The following is a 19,369-nucleotide window of genomic DNA, read 5'->3' on the forward strand; positions in this document are numbered from 1 at the left end:
AACCCCCTGTTGCATATGTAGACACTGAGGCACAGAAAGGTTGGGTCACTTGCCCAGGATTCCGGATGCCCTCCCCCGACGTGCCTCTCTTTCCAGCAGCCCCTGGCTCTCCACCTGGCCTGGAGCGCAGGCTGCTGGTCTCCCACGGGAACCTTTCTTCCCCTGAGAGCCAGGCCTCCTGCCCTGCTCCTCAGCTCCCCGCCCCCGGGCCAGCCTCTCAAAGGGCACCCAATTCCCATTTGACTTATTTAAGGCCGGTGTCCAGTGCGCAGCCCCTATTAGGTCTGATCCATTTCTCTTTGTCACTGAGGCCCGCAAGATAGATCAGCCCCATTTTTCATCCCTCGCATCTGGGGGCCTTGCCAGGGCTGTGCAGTGTCGTCTCTCTTGTTTAATATGTGTGTGGCCATTTGTCAAAATTCTGCCCCCAGCCCCCCACCAGGGAGGAGGCCAGCTCCACGGCAAGACAGCACCAGCCTCTGTCTCCTGGCCCAGCAGGAGAGGAAGAACGGGCTGCAGGGGCTTGTCGGTTGGGGCTTCTGAGGAGCTCAATGGATGTTGGGGACCAGCTTTCGAGAGCCAAAAGTGCACGGGAAGGCGAAGGTTCCATGGTTAGGAGTCCACCAGCCTGGGTTCAAACCTCGCCCTGACGGGCACTGCCGGCCACCGTGAGCAACATAAAGGCGTGGTTGAGGGGCGGCCTCGGGAATCAGGCAGCTTGGGAGCAGATCCTGACCCTGACCTTCACCAGCGGTGGGCCTGGCCAAGTCACTCACCCTCCCTGCACCTCAGTATCCTCAGCTGTAAAATGGGGACAGCCTGACTTTCCACATCACGGGGCTCTTGTGAGTGGTGCTCTAGTTCTCTGTTGATTTATCAAACGTCCTCAGAAAACTTAGTGGCTTAAAATAAAAAATGTGTGATTATCTCTTATGGTTCAGTGGGTTGACCCAAGTCAGCTGGGTGTCCTGCTTCGGGCTGTTCCACGATGTTTCAGTCAGATGCTGTCTGGGGCCAGTCCTCTGAGGCCCTGCTGGGCTAGGCATCCAGGGTGGCCCCTCACAATGCTGGCAGTCGGAGCTGGCTGGCACTGGGAGCTCGGCTGTCAGCGAGACTGGCTTCTCAGGCACGGTGGTTGGGTCCCTGGAGAGCGTCCCAAGAGATCCAAGTGGAAGCTGCAAGTTTATTTTATGACCCTGCCTCAGAAGCCACGCAGTGTCACGTCTGCTGCGTTCTGATGGTCAAGAGCAAGTCATGGGGCCAGGGTCGAGGAGAAAGTGCTGCACAAAGCATGAACCCCAGGAGGTGTGTCTCAGGGGTGGGGGGCATCTTTGGAGACTGTGTGAAATAACGCACATGAGGCACTTAGCACAGAGAATGTGCTCGATGCGTTTTGCTATTAAAGGCAAGCGACCCATCCTCTCCGAGTCTCTGCTTCTTCATCTCTAGAGTAGGGATCACAGTAATGCAGGTCTAATGGGGTTATTATTGTGAGGGCCATGTGACACCCAGCTCCTAAAGTGTGTATACACAGTAAGTGTAAGTGGCAGTGACTATAAATGGTGGTAATGACATTGGGCCTTTGGTAATGCCATTGTCACTTTTTGAGAGACATGTGACCCAAATGTCCAAGAGGATGACATCGGTGAGCTTGCAGGCAGCCCTTTGCGCTCTGTTCTCCCCAGTCTGCCCCGACTTGCTGCTCACGCTTGTTTTCAGGACTTTAGTGTTTCCTTGAGATCCAGCCCTGGCCACACCCTCCCCTCATGCCCAGACTCCCCTCCGTGGGCCCCCACTAAGCTGCGGAACCCCATCCCTGCCCTGCACCCCGGTCCCTCCAGCTCTCCTGCCTGCTCCTTTATTTCAGCTCTTTGTCTTAACTCTCTCCATGTCCTCCTATGACAGTGCCAAGGCAAGACCCTGGCGGGTGGGGGGCACGGGGACACAGCAGATGCTTGGTGTGGGGAAGGGGTGGATGAGACCAAGGTTGGTCAGCACCTGACTTTGTACCAGGCACAGCAGGAGGCACTATACAAGCCCTGAGCTTTCCGGTCCTGCCATTGACTCCCACTTGGAGGGGTTGCCATGCCTACTTGAGGGATGAGGACACAGGCTCAGAAAGGGCAAAGGCCCGAGTCACACAATTAGCTTCAGAGGCTCCAAATGGCATGAAGCCCAGGGCTGAACCCAGCCTGTAGATATTTTGTTTGACCTGCCACAGTGGTTTATTTTTTTTTTAATGCATTTATTTCTATCATTCAAATTCATAAAAACTTTATGTAAAAATCCAGGTTTCTGGCTTCTCTTGACTATTGGAAGATATGTCTGTGTCTAGCCTGCATTGCCACATGGCAGCAGTCAGCTTCAGCTGAGTAGAGGCTGCCCCCTTTAGATGAGGCACCTGCTCTCTACTTTACCCAAGTCCCCACTGCTCCCTATTGCCTTCCCTTGCCTTACAATTTCCTCACTTAGTCATTTGTCTGACCTTGCAGGAATTGAAGTTTGTGACCCCGGTTGGAATGTCAGCATGTCAGTTTTCCTGGTGATGGTGGGAGAATGGAAAGCTAGTCACTTTCTACTTCCGCTTTGCATTTGATCAAAATGGAGAGAGGTGGATAAAGGGGCCCTCCTACCCTAGCACACACGGTGAAACTCCAATCCTGAGCATTCACATGACAGAATGAGGGTAGTAGAACATCATAGAGTTGTAGCTTATAAAAGCTGGATGCCCAGAGAGGTTAAGTAGTTTGTCCCAGGTCACGCAGCGAGAGTAGCAAGTTAGGCAAGGTCCCAGGAGGGTGGTCCCTCTCTGTTTGCTTCTGGGGCCCATCTGTGTGTCATGTGGTGGCCTCACCACTGTCCTCCTTTCTTCCCCTCCCCTCCTCTTCAGTCTACATGACCCTGTGGAAACAGCAGGCTAGCCCTTTCCCTCTCTGGGGATCCCAGGCTGCCCTGCCCTCTCTGCAGGGCTGAGCTGGCATTTCAGCAAGTTGATCCCTTGCAGCAGGAGGAGGGGGGTTCTGGAAGAGCCTTGGCTGCAAAGAACCACTGGACAGGGTGTTTGCTGGTGTTACCGAGAGGCTGTGTGGTCAGCAGGAATCTCTTGCTCTTACTCATCCCCCCTCCTAGGCAGGTGGCACTGGCCTCCTTTTCTCTAAGACCAGGGCAGGGAGAGAGCACTGTGGTGCCCAAGGGTGCCCTGCTGCCATGGATGGACCAGCTGGGCCCCCAGAACCTGCCGTCATCACCTCCTGGCCCCTTCAGTTCACAGGCACTGAGGATGGCTTACCTTACGAGCATCTGCACCATGTCCTGCCCCACACAGTGACCCTATGCCCATCTGCCTGCAGGTGGACAGGGGCTGCCTCCCTCAGTGACCAGGTACAATCTTTCCACCGAGCAGGGCCTGGGGTGGATTTCAAGGTGGCATCCATGCATCTCTGAATCTGGTCCCCTAGCATCCCCTGACCCACCCCTATAGCTCCCAGAAGACAGAGAGTTAGTTGACAGCCACCCCCTTCCCCTCCCCCATCCGTGTCACAGTGTCCACTCTGTCCTTGTCTCCCAAAACCAGGCCAACCACCCACGTGCCTCACTGTACCAGTCCAGCCATGTAAGCTGCAAACACCAGCAGGCGTTCCAGACGCAAAGTTTTCAATCTGTGCCCTGCATGGGGGCCTGAGGGCCGGGGGTTTTGGGGAGCAGGGAAGTTGAAGACTCACAGATGCACCCCTGAACCCCTCACCCACATCAAAACCAGAACAGGTTTTTTTTCTATCTGTTTTAATTTTATTTGTATTTATTCATTCTACAAATATTTATTGAGCACCTGCTATGTGCCAGGCACTGTTTCAGGTGCTAAGGAATAGCAGTGAATGAAATAAAGCTCCTGTTTTCATAAAGCTGACATTCTGGAGTGTGGGGGAAGACAATCCGAAAACAAATAATAAGGACTTGCACTTCTGGGAAGATGGAGCAGACTTCTCCCTACCCTCCTGCTAAGTACAACTGAAATCCCGGACATAAAACAAACATAATAAGCCTCTGAGAGGTGGAGGGAAGACAGTAGGCTGCCTAAGGACCCAAGGGATAACACACTGGTGAGTACTTTTTGTCTCCTACATCCCAGATTTGGAGCTGAAGAAATCAGCAACTCAGAAATGCCAAAAGGCACCGACCCCCCGCGCCCCCCCCCACCACAAAAATGCCTCTAAAAGTCTGCTTTCTAGTCAAAGAACCAGAAAAGGGCCAGCCTACCAAGACAGAAAACTTTTGGCAATAACTGCTCTACCCAGTCACCCATCACAGGAAAAAACCAAAAACAAAACAAAAAAAAACCCCAAACAACAACAACAGCAAAACCACCCTGTGGCTCTACCCTACTCATGCCAAGTTTAGATCTCATGGCATCAGGCTATAATGAGGCACTTAACTGCATGCCCACGTCCTGCCGAGCTGGTACCAGAGTCGGGAGCTGTGACTTTTGCCCTGCTTGACGGTAATATGCCCTACCCACCCCTGAGTGTCAGTGGAGGTCACCTGGAGAGCCTGGACTCCCACCCCCAGTAGGCAGTAACAAGTAAGAGCCCTCCCTATCCCTGCTGGAGTGGTGTCAGAGGAGAAGTAGTGGAGGGTCAGGATTTTCACCACTGCCCAGCGGTGATGAAGTCATCCCCCTCCCTGTGGTGTCAGTGGAGGCAAATTGGGGAGGAGTAATGAGGCACTTCTGCCCCTCCCAACCAGAGTGGTATCTGCAAAGGCCTAAGGGGGTCAGAACTCCCACCCCTGCCCAACAGTAACCAGGAACCTTTCCATCTTGAATGTCAGTGGTGGCCCAGTGGGAAACCTGGACTTCTACTCCTACCTGGCATTAACAAGGCAGTGTTCCCCCTTCCTGTGTCAGAACAGTGTCAGAGGAAGTCAGCTAAAGCAGAAGGTTTAAACAAGATCCAGAGTCTCATTAAAAAAATACCCCAAATGTCAAGTTTGCAACTAAAAATCGTTTACCATATCGAGACCTGGGAAGATCTCAACTTGAAAGTAAAAAGACAAGATCCCAATACTGAGATAACAGAGATGTTAGAATCATCTGAGAAAGATTCTAAAGCAATCATGAGAATGCTTCAACAAGCAATTACAAACACCCTTGAAACAAATGAAAAAATAGAAAGTCTCAGGAAAGAAATAAGTCTCGGGAAAGAACTAGAAAATATGAAAAAGAAACAAGCGGAAATTTTAGAACTGAAAAATACAATAACCGAAATAAAAACTTCAGTGAGTGGGATCAACAGCAGAATGGAGAGGACAGAGGAAAGAATCAGTGAACTTGAAGATAGAAGTTACCTGATCTGAACAATAGAGAGAAAATAGACTTTAAAAAAATGAACAGAGCCTCAAGGACCTCTGGGACTATAGCAAAAGATCTAACATTGGAGTGCCAGAAGGGGAGAGGAAAGAGGGTGCTGAAAAAATACTCAGAGAAATAATGGCTGAAAAACTCCCCAATTTTGTAAAAGACATAAACCTACAGAGTCAAGCTGAGTGGATACCCAAACAGGATAAACCCAAAGAAATCCACACTATGATACACTTGTGTTTTAAAAAAACCTAAAGTCAAAGAAAAAAAAAATTGAAAGCAGGAAGAGAGAAACAATACCTTAACTGTAGGGAAAACCAATTTAAACAGGGGATTTTGCATCAGAAACCATGGGGCTAGAAGGAAGTGACATGACATTTCAACTCCTGAAAGAAAAGAATTCAGAATTCCATTTCTAGCAAAAATATCCTTTAGGAAAGGAAAGGCGGGGGGATCAAGACATTCTCAGATGACGGAAAACTAAGAAAATTTGTTGTCAGCAGACCTATCCTAAAAGAATGGCCAAAGGAGTTCTCTAAACAGGAAAAAAAAAAAAAAATTAAAGAAGGCATCTTGGAATGTTAGGAATGAAGAAAGAACATTTTTACTTTTCCTCTTGAATTTTCTGAATCATGCATGATGATTGAAGCAAAAATTATAATGTGGTCTGACGTGGTTCTAAATCACTCAGGAAATATTTAAGGCAATTATATTATTGATGGCAGAAGGTTAAGGGACATAAAGTGAAAACCACATAATCATATCAATCAATGCAGAAAAAAGTTTGATAAAATTCAACATCCATTTGTGATTTTTTTAAAAAACTTGCAGAAAGCTAGGAATAGAGAGAAACTTCAACTTGGTAAAGAGCATCTACAAACACCTACTAGATAAAAAGACACAAGAAGAAAAAAGAAGAAAAAAAAAACACAAGAGAAGTGCAGGGTGTTATGAGGACTGTGGTGAAATTAAACAGGGGTATGTGATAGAATGTGATGCTCCATCTTGCTTGAGTCATCAGAGTTGAGAGTTAGACCTGTTCAGAGTAAAGATCCCTGGTTGTAAAGACTAGAAAATCACTACAAAAGGAACTTATGCAAAAGAAGGGAATTTATAGAAAGTAGTTGTATAAGAACTTTTGTTGCCAATGAAAGGAACCCAATTCACACTGGCTTGAGGGGGGAAAAAAATCCAAAAAAGGCATTTGGGCTCCTATAATTGAAAGTCCAGGAGTGATGGCTTCAACTCAGGGATCTAGCTCCTTTTTGTGGCTCTGCTTCCTTTTGAGTCAGCTTCATTCTCAGGGTGGGGGGGGTGGTGACCAAATGGGCTCCAGCAGCTCCTGGCTCAAATCCCACCAGCTTGGCACCCCAGAAAAAAGATGAGCCCTGTTTCCCAATAGCTTCAGCACAAGTCCTGGGAATGAGTCTCGATAGCCTAATTAGGGTGTCACATGTCCATCCCTGAACCAATTACTGTGGCCAGAGGGAAGTGACACTCTCATTGGCCAGGCCTAGGTCATGTGCACACCCCTAAAGTTTGGGGGTGAGGCCAACCCCACAGGAACCACACAGCCCGAGAGGAGGGGAGTAGTGGTCCGTTTACAGAATGGGTGCTGGTCAGACCAAACCAACAGACGTGTACTCATGGAATCCCAGGAAAAGCCTGCTTCTTCATTCTCTGTCCTCATGTTCTGAATTTCCATCACTCCAGTTCAAACAGACATCCCAGATTGAGCTAGACTCTTCAGTTTCATTGTTCAGAAGAAAGAACAATGTATCTGACTGGACCAGCTTGGGCCAGATGTTCGGCCCTCCTCCAATCATCTGTGAACAGTAGGGTGGGGTCACCTACTAGGCCCTTTGGTGGACAGGGTAGTTCTTAGAGGGGCCAGACTGACACCCTGCAGCTGTCTATTATAGATAGAGTTTCTAGAGGACCTAAATTAGTTTCTTACGAAAAAAACAGGGGAATCTCCTAAAGGGATTTTTGTTTGTTTCTTTGTTTTCCCGGTACGCGGGCCTCTCACTGTTGCGGCCTCTCCCGTTGCAGAGCACAGGCTCCGGATGCGCAGGCTCAGCGGCCATGGCCCATGGGCCCAGCCGCTCCGCGGCATGTGGGATCTTCCCGGACTGGGTCACGAACCCGTGTCCCCTGCATCGGCAGCCGGATTCTCAACCACCAGGGAAGCCCCGTCCTAAAGGATTTTGCGATAAGGGATAGATGATGAATGGGGATCCCCGGGAGAAAGGCGGAATCCTCAGATTTCCCCTTGCTTTCGTTCTGGGTGTTCTGAGGCTGACACAGAGAAGAGCAGTGGGTATGGGAGGTGGGCTGCACTGACCTTGAGGAATGCAGGGGTGGTGATGTTTAGAGACCCAATGGGTGGCTGGTGGAAGGGGAGGCTGGAGGCCCTGAGACAGTGCAGCGTTGGCAGCAACAAAACTGAGCCCTTGATGTGTAGGAAACCAGTTATCAAGACAGAGACTGGGCAACAGGTACCTGGGAACCAGACCGGGTGCAGCTGGAGCAAGGCGGGTACCCCACTTCCGGTTCTACATGTTACTGCACGGTCTTGATCAGAGGAAGCAGGCAGGAGGCCATTTCTAGAGTGGGTGCTGGAGCAGAGACGACCAGCAGCCTGGCCAGCTGACTCTCCTAGCTCCACACCCCCCTTCCCTTCTCTCCAGATGTGGACAGGACAGATTCTCCAGCTCTGGTTGACATCCACATCAGGTGAGCGCAGCCAGGAGTCCCCAGCTGTGCCCGGAAGAATTGTGAGCAGAGAGCCTTAGTCTAACAAAGAGCTTGGAAACCAAGTCAGCTAAATGGGGAGATTGGGACCGACATATATACACTAATGTGTATAAAATAGATAACTAATGAGAACCTGTTGTGTAGCCCAGGGAACTCTACTCAGTGCTCTGTGGGGACCTAAATGGGAAGGGAGTCCAAAAAAGAGGGGATATATGTATACATATAGCTGATTTCACTTCGCTGTACAGCAGAAACTAACACAACATTGTAAAGCAACTCTATCCCAATTAAAAAAAAAAAAAAGAAGTGGGTAGTAAGGATGTTGATAATAGTGATGGCAGTAACGAGGGCAAACCTTTCTTGAGTGCCTACTATTTCCAGGCGCTGTTCTCAGATATTTTTAATGGGTCATTTCCTTTAATCTTTGCAACAGGCCTGTGACATGGTACTCTATGAGGCAGAGAGGCGAAACACCTTTGCCAACATCACTCGTGAACAAGGGTGATCTAACTCTCACGGAAAATCAGCTACTAGGGCATCTGACCCCCCCCTACTTTTCCATCATCAACTCCAACTAACCTCCTCACACCCCCTCACTCGGCACCTCAAACCTCCTACGGTTTGTGGCGTGCTTCCTACTGCCTCCTGTCTCCACGCCTTTACACACGCTCTTCCCGCCTCCTGGAATGCTGTTCCCCCTAGTAAACTCTCACTCATCCTCCAAGACCGACTGCAAGCGTTGTTGTATTCTGGTCACTTTCCCTGATGCCAACCTGTGGATGGAATGACCTGCTCTCTTCTCGCCTGTGGTGTCTGCATCACAATGCACAGCTAATGCTGTCTCCCAGGCCAGACCACGGGTGGGGCAGGGATCTTCTCTGCGGCAGCACATGCTCAGGTCTGGATGTCTGGTGGGTGTGGTTTTCTGTCCCCTGCCCACCCTCACCGTGGCACCTCTCTCCTCGTCTCTTGGCAGCCTGGCGTGGGGCTCCTTTACCTGCTGCATGGCAGCCTCTGTCACCACGCTCAACTCCTACACCAAGACGGTCATTGAGTTCCGGCACAAGCGCAAGGTCTTTGAGCAGGGCTACCGGGAGGAGCCGACCTTCATAGACCCTGAGGCCATCAAGTACTTCCGGGAGAGGTCAGTGCACATGGGGTCACCTCTGGCCACCACTGGGAATCAGAAGCCCGAGGCCTGGCCTCAGTGGCCACAGGGCGCCAGTCGAAAACTAGAGTGATCTGACAGAAGTGTTCTGGGGGGTTGCGGGTTGGAAGGGGCAGGCTGGGTGAGGCAGAGTTTGGACCCCACTATGTTGGAATTTCTGGGACATTTTAATGTTTTATGGGGCATGAGGTAGCCTTGGGCTTATGTGAACAGAGCCTGAGAAACCAAGAAGGGAATCAAGTTTGAGTGTTTGCCCTTGGGCCCCATGCTTCTTAGAACCAAGATAGGGTCACAGAGAGGCAGAACCAAGGTTTCCTTCTTGGGCTGTGCCACAGCACTGAGTGAAAAAAAAAGACTCAGCAGTGGGATCAGTGACGGTTGCTAGAGGAGGAGGGCTCCTCAAGGTCAGGGACCACATCTGATCACCTGAGTCCTTAGAGTCCAGCTGGGAATAGAGAAGATGACAATAAATAGTAGGTGGATGTATGTATGGATAGATGGATGGACGGTTGAGTGGATGGACAGATGTATCTATGGTTGGGTGGGTGGTTATGTGGATGAATTGATGGATGGATGGATGGATGGATGGATGGATGGATAGATGGATGGATGGATGATGGATGAATGGATGCTGGATGGATGGATGGATAGATGGATGGATGGATGCTGGATGAATGGATGCTGGATGGATGGATGCATGGATGCATAGATGCATGGATGGATGCATGGATGGAAGGACAAGCAAATGGTTATCATATTTCCTGGGACCATCTCCTAAATAAACTACCTGTACCCAAATCTTTATCATAGCCTGCTTTTGGGGAGCTGATTGGACATGCCATAATGCCTTTTGGTGGCAGGGAACTGAAAGGTTCTCAGGACTGATGACAGACTCTGAGGAGGAAAAGGGGGAAGGAGACCATGGGGCTGGGCAGCATTGAGGAGTTGGACTCTCCGTGGGGCACATGGAAGGGTTTAAGCCAAGAAGTAGCACAGTGGAAGATGGTGGGGGCCACACCGGAACCTCCCTCTGACTGCTACAGACCCCATCATCTCTCCCTTGCCCCATGAGCCTCCTTTCTGTCTCTTGAACACTACAAGCTCATCCCCACCTCAGGGCCTTTGCACCTGCTGTGCCCCTGCCTGGAATCCTCACCTGGCTGGCTCACTCAGGTCATGGCTCAGATGTCACATATTCAGTGAAGCTTTTCTTAATGGCTTCATCTAAATTTGTACACCCCCATACACCCTGTCCTAGTCACTCTTTATCATTGCTATTTTTTCATAGCACCTACACAACCTGACATTATTTTATTTGTTTATCTGTTTGGTAGTTTGTAGACTGTGAGCTCCATGATGGAAGGGCTCTGCTGACTTCTTCCCCACTGTATTTTGAGCACCGAGGACTGGGCCAGGCACCTAATAGGTGCTCATTTAACATGTTGGGGGTCAGTTTGGGGTGTGTGTGTGTGATTGGCTGAATACTTCTCTTTTGAGACCTCAGCCCTGACTGCCTCATCCACTTTCAGCTCAAGCCCCACCATCACTGGGCAGGTTCAGCATCCCAGCGCCCCTTCATCAAAGTCCCAGGTCAGTTGTCCAGTCCTGGGCCTGTCAGGTGTGGTCAGGGAGGTCAGGCCAGCCTGGCACACAGGCCCGCCTTGCTCACGGCTGTGGACAGAGCACGTCCACTAGGAAGGTGGTGATGACTGGCAGAGCACGGGACCCATAGTAGGTGCTCAGGAAATGTTTACAGCAGCTACATGAGCAGCCTGGTGTCTCAAGCTGCTCCATTAACACCGCATCTTCTGTTACCTGGGCTGTGGGAGAGCCCGGAGCATCCATGGGCACCCTCGTTCTCCTGAGGCAGAAGACAGGACCTCTTTATACCTCATCAGCAAGAAGCTGCTGTTCGCTGGTCCTGAACAGCTCAGGCCCCAACGATGTGGGAGAAGATAAATGCTTCCCAGCATATGTGCAGAATATCACTTTACACGTTCATAACTTGAACATTATGCAGAGGTTCATCAAATTTTATTTCCCTTCCTCTCCAAGGAGAACATTTCAGCTTAGCTGGGCTGTTCATTTTTTTTTTTTTTCTTTCTTTCTTTTTTTTGGTGCCTTCTCTGGAAAGAGCTCAGAGCACACAGACAGATGTCTACACAGGTCTGTGGGGACCCAGCAGCAGGGCTGAACTCCTGCAGTGGCCAGAGTCCCTGAAACCATAGCCAGGGACGTGAGGGAAGAGATCCTTGAGCCCCCCTGCCCACGTTTCTTACTCCTTGGGGAACAGGGCGTGCTGTGGAGTGAATAGGGGTTTGAGGGCCCCCCTGACCTGAATTTTCCAGTTCTGTCTTCTCACTGCTATGTGACTTGGGGCAAGTCACTGAGCCCCTCTGGGTCAATTTCCGCTGACCTACAGTAGGAGAACCCAGAGCTCTCGTCATCTTGGGAAGGCTCAAATTGGACCCAGGTCACATGGTAAGCACAGTGCGTGGCACATGGAGGGCATTTCATGTGTCCCTTCTGCGACTGATACAAAGTACAAAGCTTGGGAATGACTAGCTTAGGATGGAGGTGAAGACAGCGTTGTGGATATTGGGCATCTAAGAAGCACGTTAATAACCACAGCAGGGGCTTCCCTGGTGGCGCAGTGGTTGAGAGTCCGCCTGCCGATGCAGGGGACGCGGGTTCGTGCTCCGGTCCAGGAAGATCTCACATGCCGCGGAGCGGCTGGGCCCGTGAGCCACGGCCGCGGAGCCTGCGCGTCCGGAGCCTGTGCTCCGCAACGGGAGAGGCCGCAACAGTGAGAGGCCCGCGTACCGCAAAAAAAATAAAAATAACCACAGCAAACAGGTGGGTGAGGTGCGAGGTGGACTGTGAATACGGAAGAGCGCTGTGGGATAAGACGTGCCCTTGGAGAGGGTGCAGGTTTTCCCAGGCGCTTCCCGCCCCCGCCCTTGCCATTCCTATCAGCGGAGAGCCACCCCTGACTGAGGACGTGCCCTGTGGAGGCTGATGGAGTAGGAGGGCCCGTACTGCCGCCCACCCCACTGCACCCCATCCCTGTCTTGCTGGATTTTTCTCTGCAGGAGCCAGTTGTGAGTCTGAAGAGTGATCGGGCAGATTCCGAACCGTTTTCAGAGGTTGTGAAATGTAGTGGTGTGTGGAAGAAAGGTAGGGGTGTGTGTGTGTGTGTGCGTGTGTGCGCGTATGCATGTGTAGGGGCCAGTGTGCCCCTGTATGTTGGGCTTGTGGGAGAGGGCGAGCCTACTTACTCTGAGCAGACTTGCCTGTCCCAGCTCTGAGAAACGTCTGGCATTAAACCCTCCCAGCCTCACCCTGCCTATCGTCCTCAAGAAGGGCGTCTTAATCGGGTCTCCCAGGGGAGGGTCGAAAGCTGCAGGACGAAAGGTATTGAATATCTGCACATCGGGGCTTTCGTGAATGCTTGATGTTCAGATCTCGTGTAACAATGCGGGGAAGGAAATGAGACCCTGTTGGATTGGACTCCAGGGGGAATTCAACGGAGCCAGCATCCCGCTCCCGGGGAAGCCGCCGTGGGTGGGTGGGAGCAAAGGGCCGGGGCCTCCAGGGAGGAGCGCAGCTGCCCTCCCCAGGGTCAGATCACCCCATCACATGCGCTTGCTCCAAGGCATGAGGCGCGCGTCCCAGTCTCTGAACCTGTGCATGCACTTTATCTGCCTGCGCGCCAGAGCAGTGAGCTTTCTTGGCTTCCGCTCTGTCCCTGACACCTAGAGCCACAGATGCTCAACAAGTTATCAGCTATCCGTAGTAATTACATTGTTCGTTATAGTGGTGCAGTCCCCTCTGTTGCAAGCACTGTGCGAGGGCCTTACCTGTACACTCTCACTTAACCCCGTGGAAGCCACGAGGAAATAGACCAGGGCTGGAATGAGCTCTGCAGTTTATTAGTTGTGAGTCCCCAGGTGAGTCACTCACCTCAGAGCCTTCCAGCCTCTTCCATCACCTGCCGGCCCCCCGGCTCTGGTCTAGGGAGTGCAGCGAATCACCCTGGGTGCCGCGATGGGGTCTCCTGGAGGTCACTCCAGGTGGAGGGCTGGGCACCCCGGGGAAGGCAGAGGCTGGAGAAGCCTTCACAGACGAGACCCTCAAGCCAGGTTTTTAAAGGTACGCACAGCACGCATGGCCAGACGGGCAGTGGGTGGGAGAAGGCGTTCCCAGGCACAGGCAACAGTGCGAGCAAAGGCTAGGACAGGCAACACGCAAGGGTAGTTAGGAAACTCTAAGCAGTTTGGTGTGATTTGAGAGTAGGGTATGGGTGGGAGTTTGGCCTGGCTGTCTCATCTCTCGTCCTCCCACAGCATTTGGGGCGGGGTGGGGGGGTGCTGGCGCAGTAGCGGACTGGATGTTACTGGGATGAGAAGGCGGCATGGGGACCGTCCCCAAGCCTCCTTCCTGGGTGCCAGGCCTCACGGGGCTCTGGGCAGATGCAGAGCCGCTGCACCCCAACCTGGGGGCGATTGGCTTGGACATAAATCGTTCTGGCATAGTGGAGGACCACCCCCTCTTTACCCATCCCCATGACTGGAGCAGAAAGGGCCGTAAGGACCCCACTCCCCACTGGCTCTGCTCTCTCTCCTGTCTGTTGTCAGGAGCCTTTGGAAGGGCTGGCCTTCACCTCCTCACCTCCCCTCATGGCTCGACCCACTGCAAGCTGCCCTCCACCCCTGACTCCGCTGAACCAGCTCCCAGAGGCCTAGATGATGTGCACACACCCTCCCCCAGCTCCCACCAGCCCCTCTTCTGGGCTCCAGGCAGCCCTTCCCACCCCCTCCTCCTTGTTCTGTTAAATGGAGATACTCCCAAGGTCAGTTCTAGGCCCTTCCTCGACATTAGCCTCAGCAGCCACATACGCACCAGGACTCCTGAGTTCTTAGTCCCCTCCTGACCCCCAGCCCCATATCCAGCCACCTCCCTGGTGTTTCCACTCTGGATCTTCAAAGGCATCAAAAATCAACACGGCCAGTACCCACTCATGATGGTCTCCCCCAAACCTGGTCCTATTTCCATGCTTCTCCCCAGGATGGTCCTGCTTGTGCAAGCAGACATCTGCACATCATGTCAGGACACCCCAAATCCAGTGCTTTTCCCCTACGGGTGGGTCACTTCTCTTTGTCTTCACTCCCGTCATCCTCGTCCAGGGCAGCAGCTCTCATCTCCTACGTGGAGGTGAGATGTAAATCCCACATCTGTCCTCCCCCACCAGCCAAAGCCTCTTCACTATGCTAATGTGATCAGGGTGCCTCTACCCTCATCTTTCTGCTAAAACACTGCAGTGCCTCCCCACAACCCCAGGACAAGACCCAGCTCCCCCCCATAACTTATGAGCCTCCCTGTGGACCCGGGCCCCTTCGCCTGCACACAGCTGCCCCTCTCCTGGAAGTTCCCCAGACAGAGTCGTTCTGCTTCCGTGCAGCCTCAGGATGGCTGTCCTCTCTCTCTGGGGTGCCCCCCATTCTTTGCCTTGTTGATTCTGGGCCTGAAGATCTTACCTCAAGCATCAATTCTTTTTTTTCTTTTTCTTCTAGAATCAATTTTATTTATTTTTGGTTGTGTTGGGTCTTCGTTGCTGCGCACAGGCTTTCTCTAGTTGCGGCGAGCGGGGGCTACTCGTCGTTGCGGTGCGTGGGCTTCTCATTGCGGTGGCCTCTCTTATTGTGGAGCATGGGTTCTAGGTGCACAGGCTTCAGTAGTTGTGGCACGCAGGCTCAGTAGTTGTGGTGCATGAGCTTAGTTGCTCTGCGGCATGTGGGATCTTCCTGGACCAAGGCTTGAACCCATGTCCCCTGCATTGGCAGGCGGATTCTTAACCACTGCGCCACCAAGGAAGTCCTCAAGCGTCGATTCTGAACTGGACTGAATTCCCCCGCCCGTCCTCTCTCAGCACTGGCTACGGATGCAAGTTCCACGGGGCAGGGATACAGGTCCACTCCCTTCTTTATTCCCAAGTAAGGAATGGATGGAGAGGGTGACAGCAGAGGGGAAGGAGCCTTGTGGGGAGGTCGCTGGTCAGTCTGTTGGCCAAGGTGACCTTTGTCCTCTAGGAGCTGCCACTGGTCTTGCTTGCATGGCCTTTCCCACACTGCTGCCGCCGTGGGGAACAGCACACCGCTCAGGTGCGCTCACCTCTGCTCACTTGGTCTTTTGACTTTTGAGATAAGTCAGGTGTAGAGGTTTTCATGTTGTCAGGGGCCTTTGGAACTGTTGAAGGCGGGCACGGGGTGCGGGGGTAGGGGCTCCACTAACGCTAGTGATTGTTTTTCTGAGTAATAATTTCTAGCCCATGCTGTTCCCAAAATAATCTCAAGGCGCTAATATCTAGAGGTCTCTTTTTAAAACCCAGTAGAGAAACAGGAGGTAGAACTGTCAGCCACACACGAAGGTCAGGGGAGGGCGCTGGCACTGTAGCTATTTATCTTCCCTGTATTTTCCAACTGTTCTGTATCACGATGATCTTACAAAATGGCAAAAGAGGAAAAAAAGAATCTTTTAAAAAATCCATTTATTTCCGCCGTCTTGGAATGGCACTTCTGCTGGGATGTTATAGAATCTTAATCTCCTACCTGTGGTCATTTATTTGACAAATTTTCTTTTAATTTCATCCTTCATTCCATCATCAGTGCATCATTTAAAAATCATTGCATTCGGGCTTCCCTGGTGCCGCAGTGGTTGAGAGTCCGCCTGCCGAGGCAGGGGACACGGGTTCGTGCCCCGGTCCGGGAGGATCCCACATGCCACGGAGCGGCTGGGCCCGTGAGCCATGGCCGCTGAGCCTGCGCGTCTGGAGCCTGTGCTCCGCAACGGGAGAGACCACAACAGTGAGAGGCCCGCGTACCGCAAAAAAAAAAAAAAAAAAAAAAAAATCATTGTGTTCTTTGTCCTCTGTGACTGTTTCTTAGCCATTTAACCTCTGAGAAGTGTTCGATCCCAGCTCCCTCTTACCTGTCTGTTTCCACTCTCGCTGCTTGAATATTACTTCTCAGGGATGCCTCGCACCTCTCGCGAGGTGCCCAGAAATTAGAGATGGCACCATGGAAGGTTCAGGGCCCTCCCAAGATTAGCTCAATGACCAATGCTTTGTAAAAGGAAAGCGAAAAGAACAGAGTGGTTCTTGAACTGGAAATGATCCTGCAGGACAGCTGCTCCCTGACCTCCATGTTTTCTCCAAATCTCAGCCCAGTGGAGGCGGGAGGGCTCCGGGTGCCCTCCTTCCCACCGTCACTACTGCGGACTCTTTGGTGAAGCTCATTTGCAGCTGGGACTGTGGGGAGGGCACTGGAGGCCTGGGCCCACTGGGTGACAGCCCAGGACGTAGAAGGTGACTGGGCTGACCCTTTGCGGAGCCTCACAAGTGCCCAGAGCCCAGGGTCCAATGCCTAGTTCCTCAGATGTGGTCTGGGGCCCAACAGCATCGACCCCACCTGGAAACATGTTAGAATGCAGGCCTTGCCCTGGACCCACTGCCCCAGACCCACTGAACCAGAATCTGCATTTTTAAAAGCTCCTCGGGTGATCAGTGGGCACTGGCACATTTGGGAAACGTTGGGCTAGAGAACAGAGCAGATGCAGCCCGGTTATGGGTCAGGAGGTGGACATGGCCAGTAGAGGCCAGTGGATAAAGAAGGGTTCCACACCTCAGTGCTACTAAACGTGTGGTCCCTGGACCAGGGCCCATTTGCAAATGTCCATGATGATATAAGGAGAGGAACTGAGACACGTGTTTGGAAACTTTCATAGTGAGTTGATATCGCTGGTACACCCAAGCTTACCTTTTGTGTGTGTGTGTGTGTGTGTGTGTGTGTTTCATTTTCTAGCAACTCATTTTTATTGTATTTTATTAAAAATTTGGTCCGAGGTAGATTGAAAATTAAGGGGGAAAAACCTAGTCCTTTATCAGATGGTTTGAGAAGCCCACCACGTAGACTGCCACTTTATACCAGGAAGTGACTGGAGATTTGGGAAACAAGCCAGCCTGGGGCAGCAAGAAAGTGTTTGGCCTTGAGGATGGCACAGAGAGGGCCATGGCAGCTGGAGAGCGTGCTGGGAGCTGTGTGCTGGGGAGGCCTGGGGCTCCCGCCACAACAGAGGTAAGACCTGGTAGACCTCTTGCCAGTGCCCCAGCTGCTGTGGCCACACGTGGCTCTGGAATTAGATGGGCAGGTGCCAGGGGTCTCTCTGTAAGACAAGGCATTTGTTCAAACCATCAAATCCTTGGAGCCTCCCTGCTCCATCGCTTGCGTCCTTCTCTTCTCTCAAAAAGAGCAAATGCCCAGGCTCAACCCGATTCCAGATGTTGTGGGTCATTGGGGCAGTGACTCTGTGACAGTGTGGTCACACCCCCCACTGCCATTTGCACACCTGCTGGCTGTTTTGGGAGAGCCTGTGTTGGATGGTGCCCAGCCCCACTTTCCCCTGGGACCTCCTAGTATAGGTGTACCCATGGTGAGTCTGACAGAGCATCCCTTGCCAGCCGAGAATCTGCAGGGCACAATGGAAACAGGCTTGGGCCCTGTTTCTTTTTCTTTGTTTTTTTTTTTTTTTGCGGTATGTGGGCCTCTCACTGTTGTGGCCTCTCCCGTTGCGGAGCACAGGCTCCAGACTCGCAGGCTCAGCGGCCATGGCTTATGGGCCCAGCTGCTCCGCGGCATGTGGGATCTTCCCGGACCGGGGCACGAACCCGTGTCCCCTGCATCAGCAGGCGGACTCTCAACCACTGCGCCACCAGGGAAGCCCGGGCCTGTTTCTTGATAAACCTGAGTTCAAATCCCTGCCCTGCCCCCAGCCAACTGCCAGGGTGGAGCTGCCCATGAGAGCAGAGTGTACAGGTGCCTTCCTGGTGCCATGTTCAGTGACATCACACGTTCAGTGATGTTTAGAGGTGTTTGACACTTTGAAGCCTTTTCTCTGCTTCAGATCAGCCGTGCTGGGAGTCTTCACCCCACAGAGGTCCACAGACACCCCAAAGCAGAGCACCCTCTCTTGTAGAGCTGGTTGTTGATCTTTACCAGCACACCACTAGACTTTGGGCAAGTTACAAAGTTTTCACATCTGTAAAATGGGGATGATCGTAATGATGATGACGATGGCAATGCCTCTGTGGTTGGGATACAGGTTTGAATCAGTGTAAATATACCGCAAATAATGAGGATTTAAACAATGTACAAGTTTATTTCTCTCTCCTGTGAAAGTCTGAGCAGTTACCTCTGTTTCTGTCGCCTTTCCCTAGGGCTCATTCACCTTTCTGTACATCACAGCATCGGTTCACTCAGCCTCTGCTCTGACTCTCCTTGTCCCCAGTTTGGGGAGACTCTTCTCCTCTGGGGCATAAGGCTGTGCTGTGACTCCCTGTGCTTCCCTCTGCCCTGAATCCAGAGGTGTTTCATACTTTGAAGCCTTTTCTCTGCTTCTTGGAAAACATCCCTTTCCTGACACAGCGAGGTCAAAATGATGAAATGAAAGGAAGGGGTGTGGGGGTTTTTGAGGGGGAGCATTGGTTAATATGTTAAAATAATATCCTTCTGCATCAGGAGCTGGGAGGTGGAGTCACAGAGTGACCGACCGCAAAGGCCCCAGCGATGAGGATGCCGACAACGATGATAATAACAGTTGTGACAGTAGCAAGTGCAGGCAGTGCTATAAGAACGCCAAACAGATGGAGCTAGAGCATGTGTTATTCACTGAATCCTTACGACAACCCTAAGAGTGGGTACATCATTATGCCCATTTATCAGATGAGGAAATCGAGGCTCAGGGATGACAGGGACATGTCCAGACTCAGACAGCTCCACCCGCTCACAGAGGAGATGCTGAGACCCGGAGAGAAAGGTGACACAGCAGGTGCGTGGAGGGCCTGAGGGGCCCTGGGACCCACCCGCTGCCCCTTCTGAGCACTGCTTCACCCCAAGCATCCCCTGCTAACCCTTCAAGGCACTTATTTAGATTCGTGGGTCACCCCTCACACCACCATCAAAAAAAAAAAAACCCCTGTCTTCAGAAAGCACATAATATTTCCTGCAGGACGTATTTCAAATTAAAGAAGATAG

At 51.9% G+C, this 19,369-nt stretch overlaps 1 protein-coding gene across 2 annotated transcripts in view; it reads left to right on the forward strand.

Moving 5' to 3' along the window:
- The window catches only part of GSG1L (GSG1 like), a 221,502-nt gene that overhangs the window by 186,174 nt on the left and 15,959 nt on the right, over positions 1 to 19,369 (forward strand). For both annotated transcript variants that reach the window (XM_065892928.1, XM_065892929.1), the window contains one exon: positions 9,090 to 9,257. In XM_065892928.1, coding sequence (XP_065749000.1) covers positions 9,090 to 9,257 — 168 coding nt within the window. The remainder of the gene's footprint in view (positions 1 to 9,089; positions 9,258 to 19,369) is intronic.

Source organism: Phocoena phocoena, chromosome 15 (assembly GCF_963924675.1).
Source record: "Phocoena phocoena chromosome 15, mPhoPho1.1, whole genome shotgun sequence".
NCBI lineage: Eukaryota > Metazoa > Chordata > Mammalia > Artiodactyla > Phocoenidae > Phocoena > Phocoena phocoena.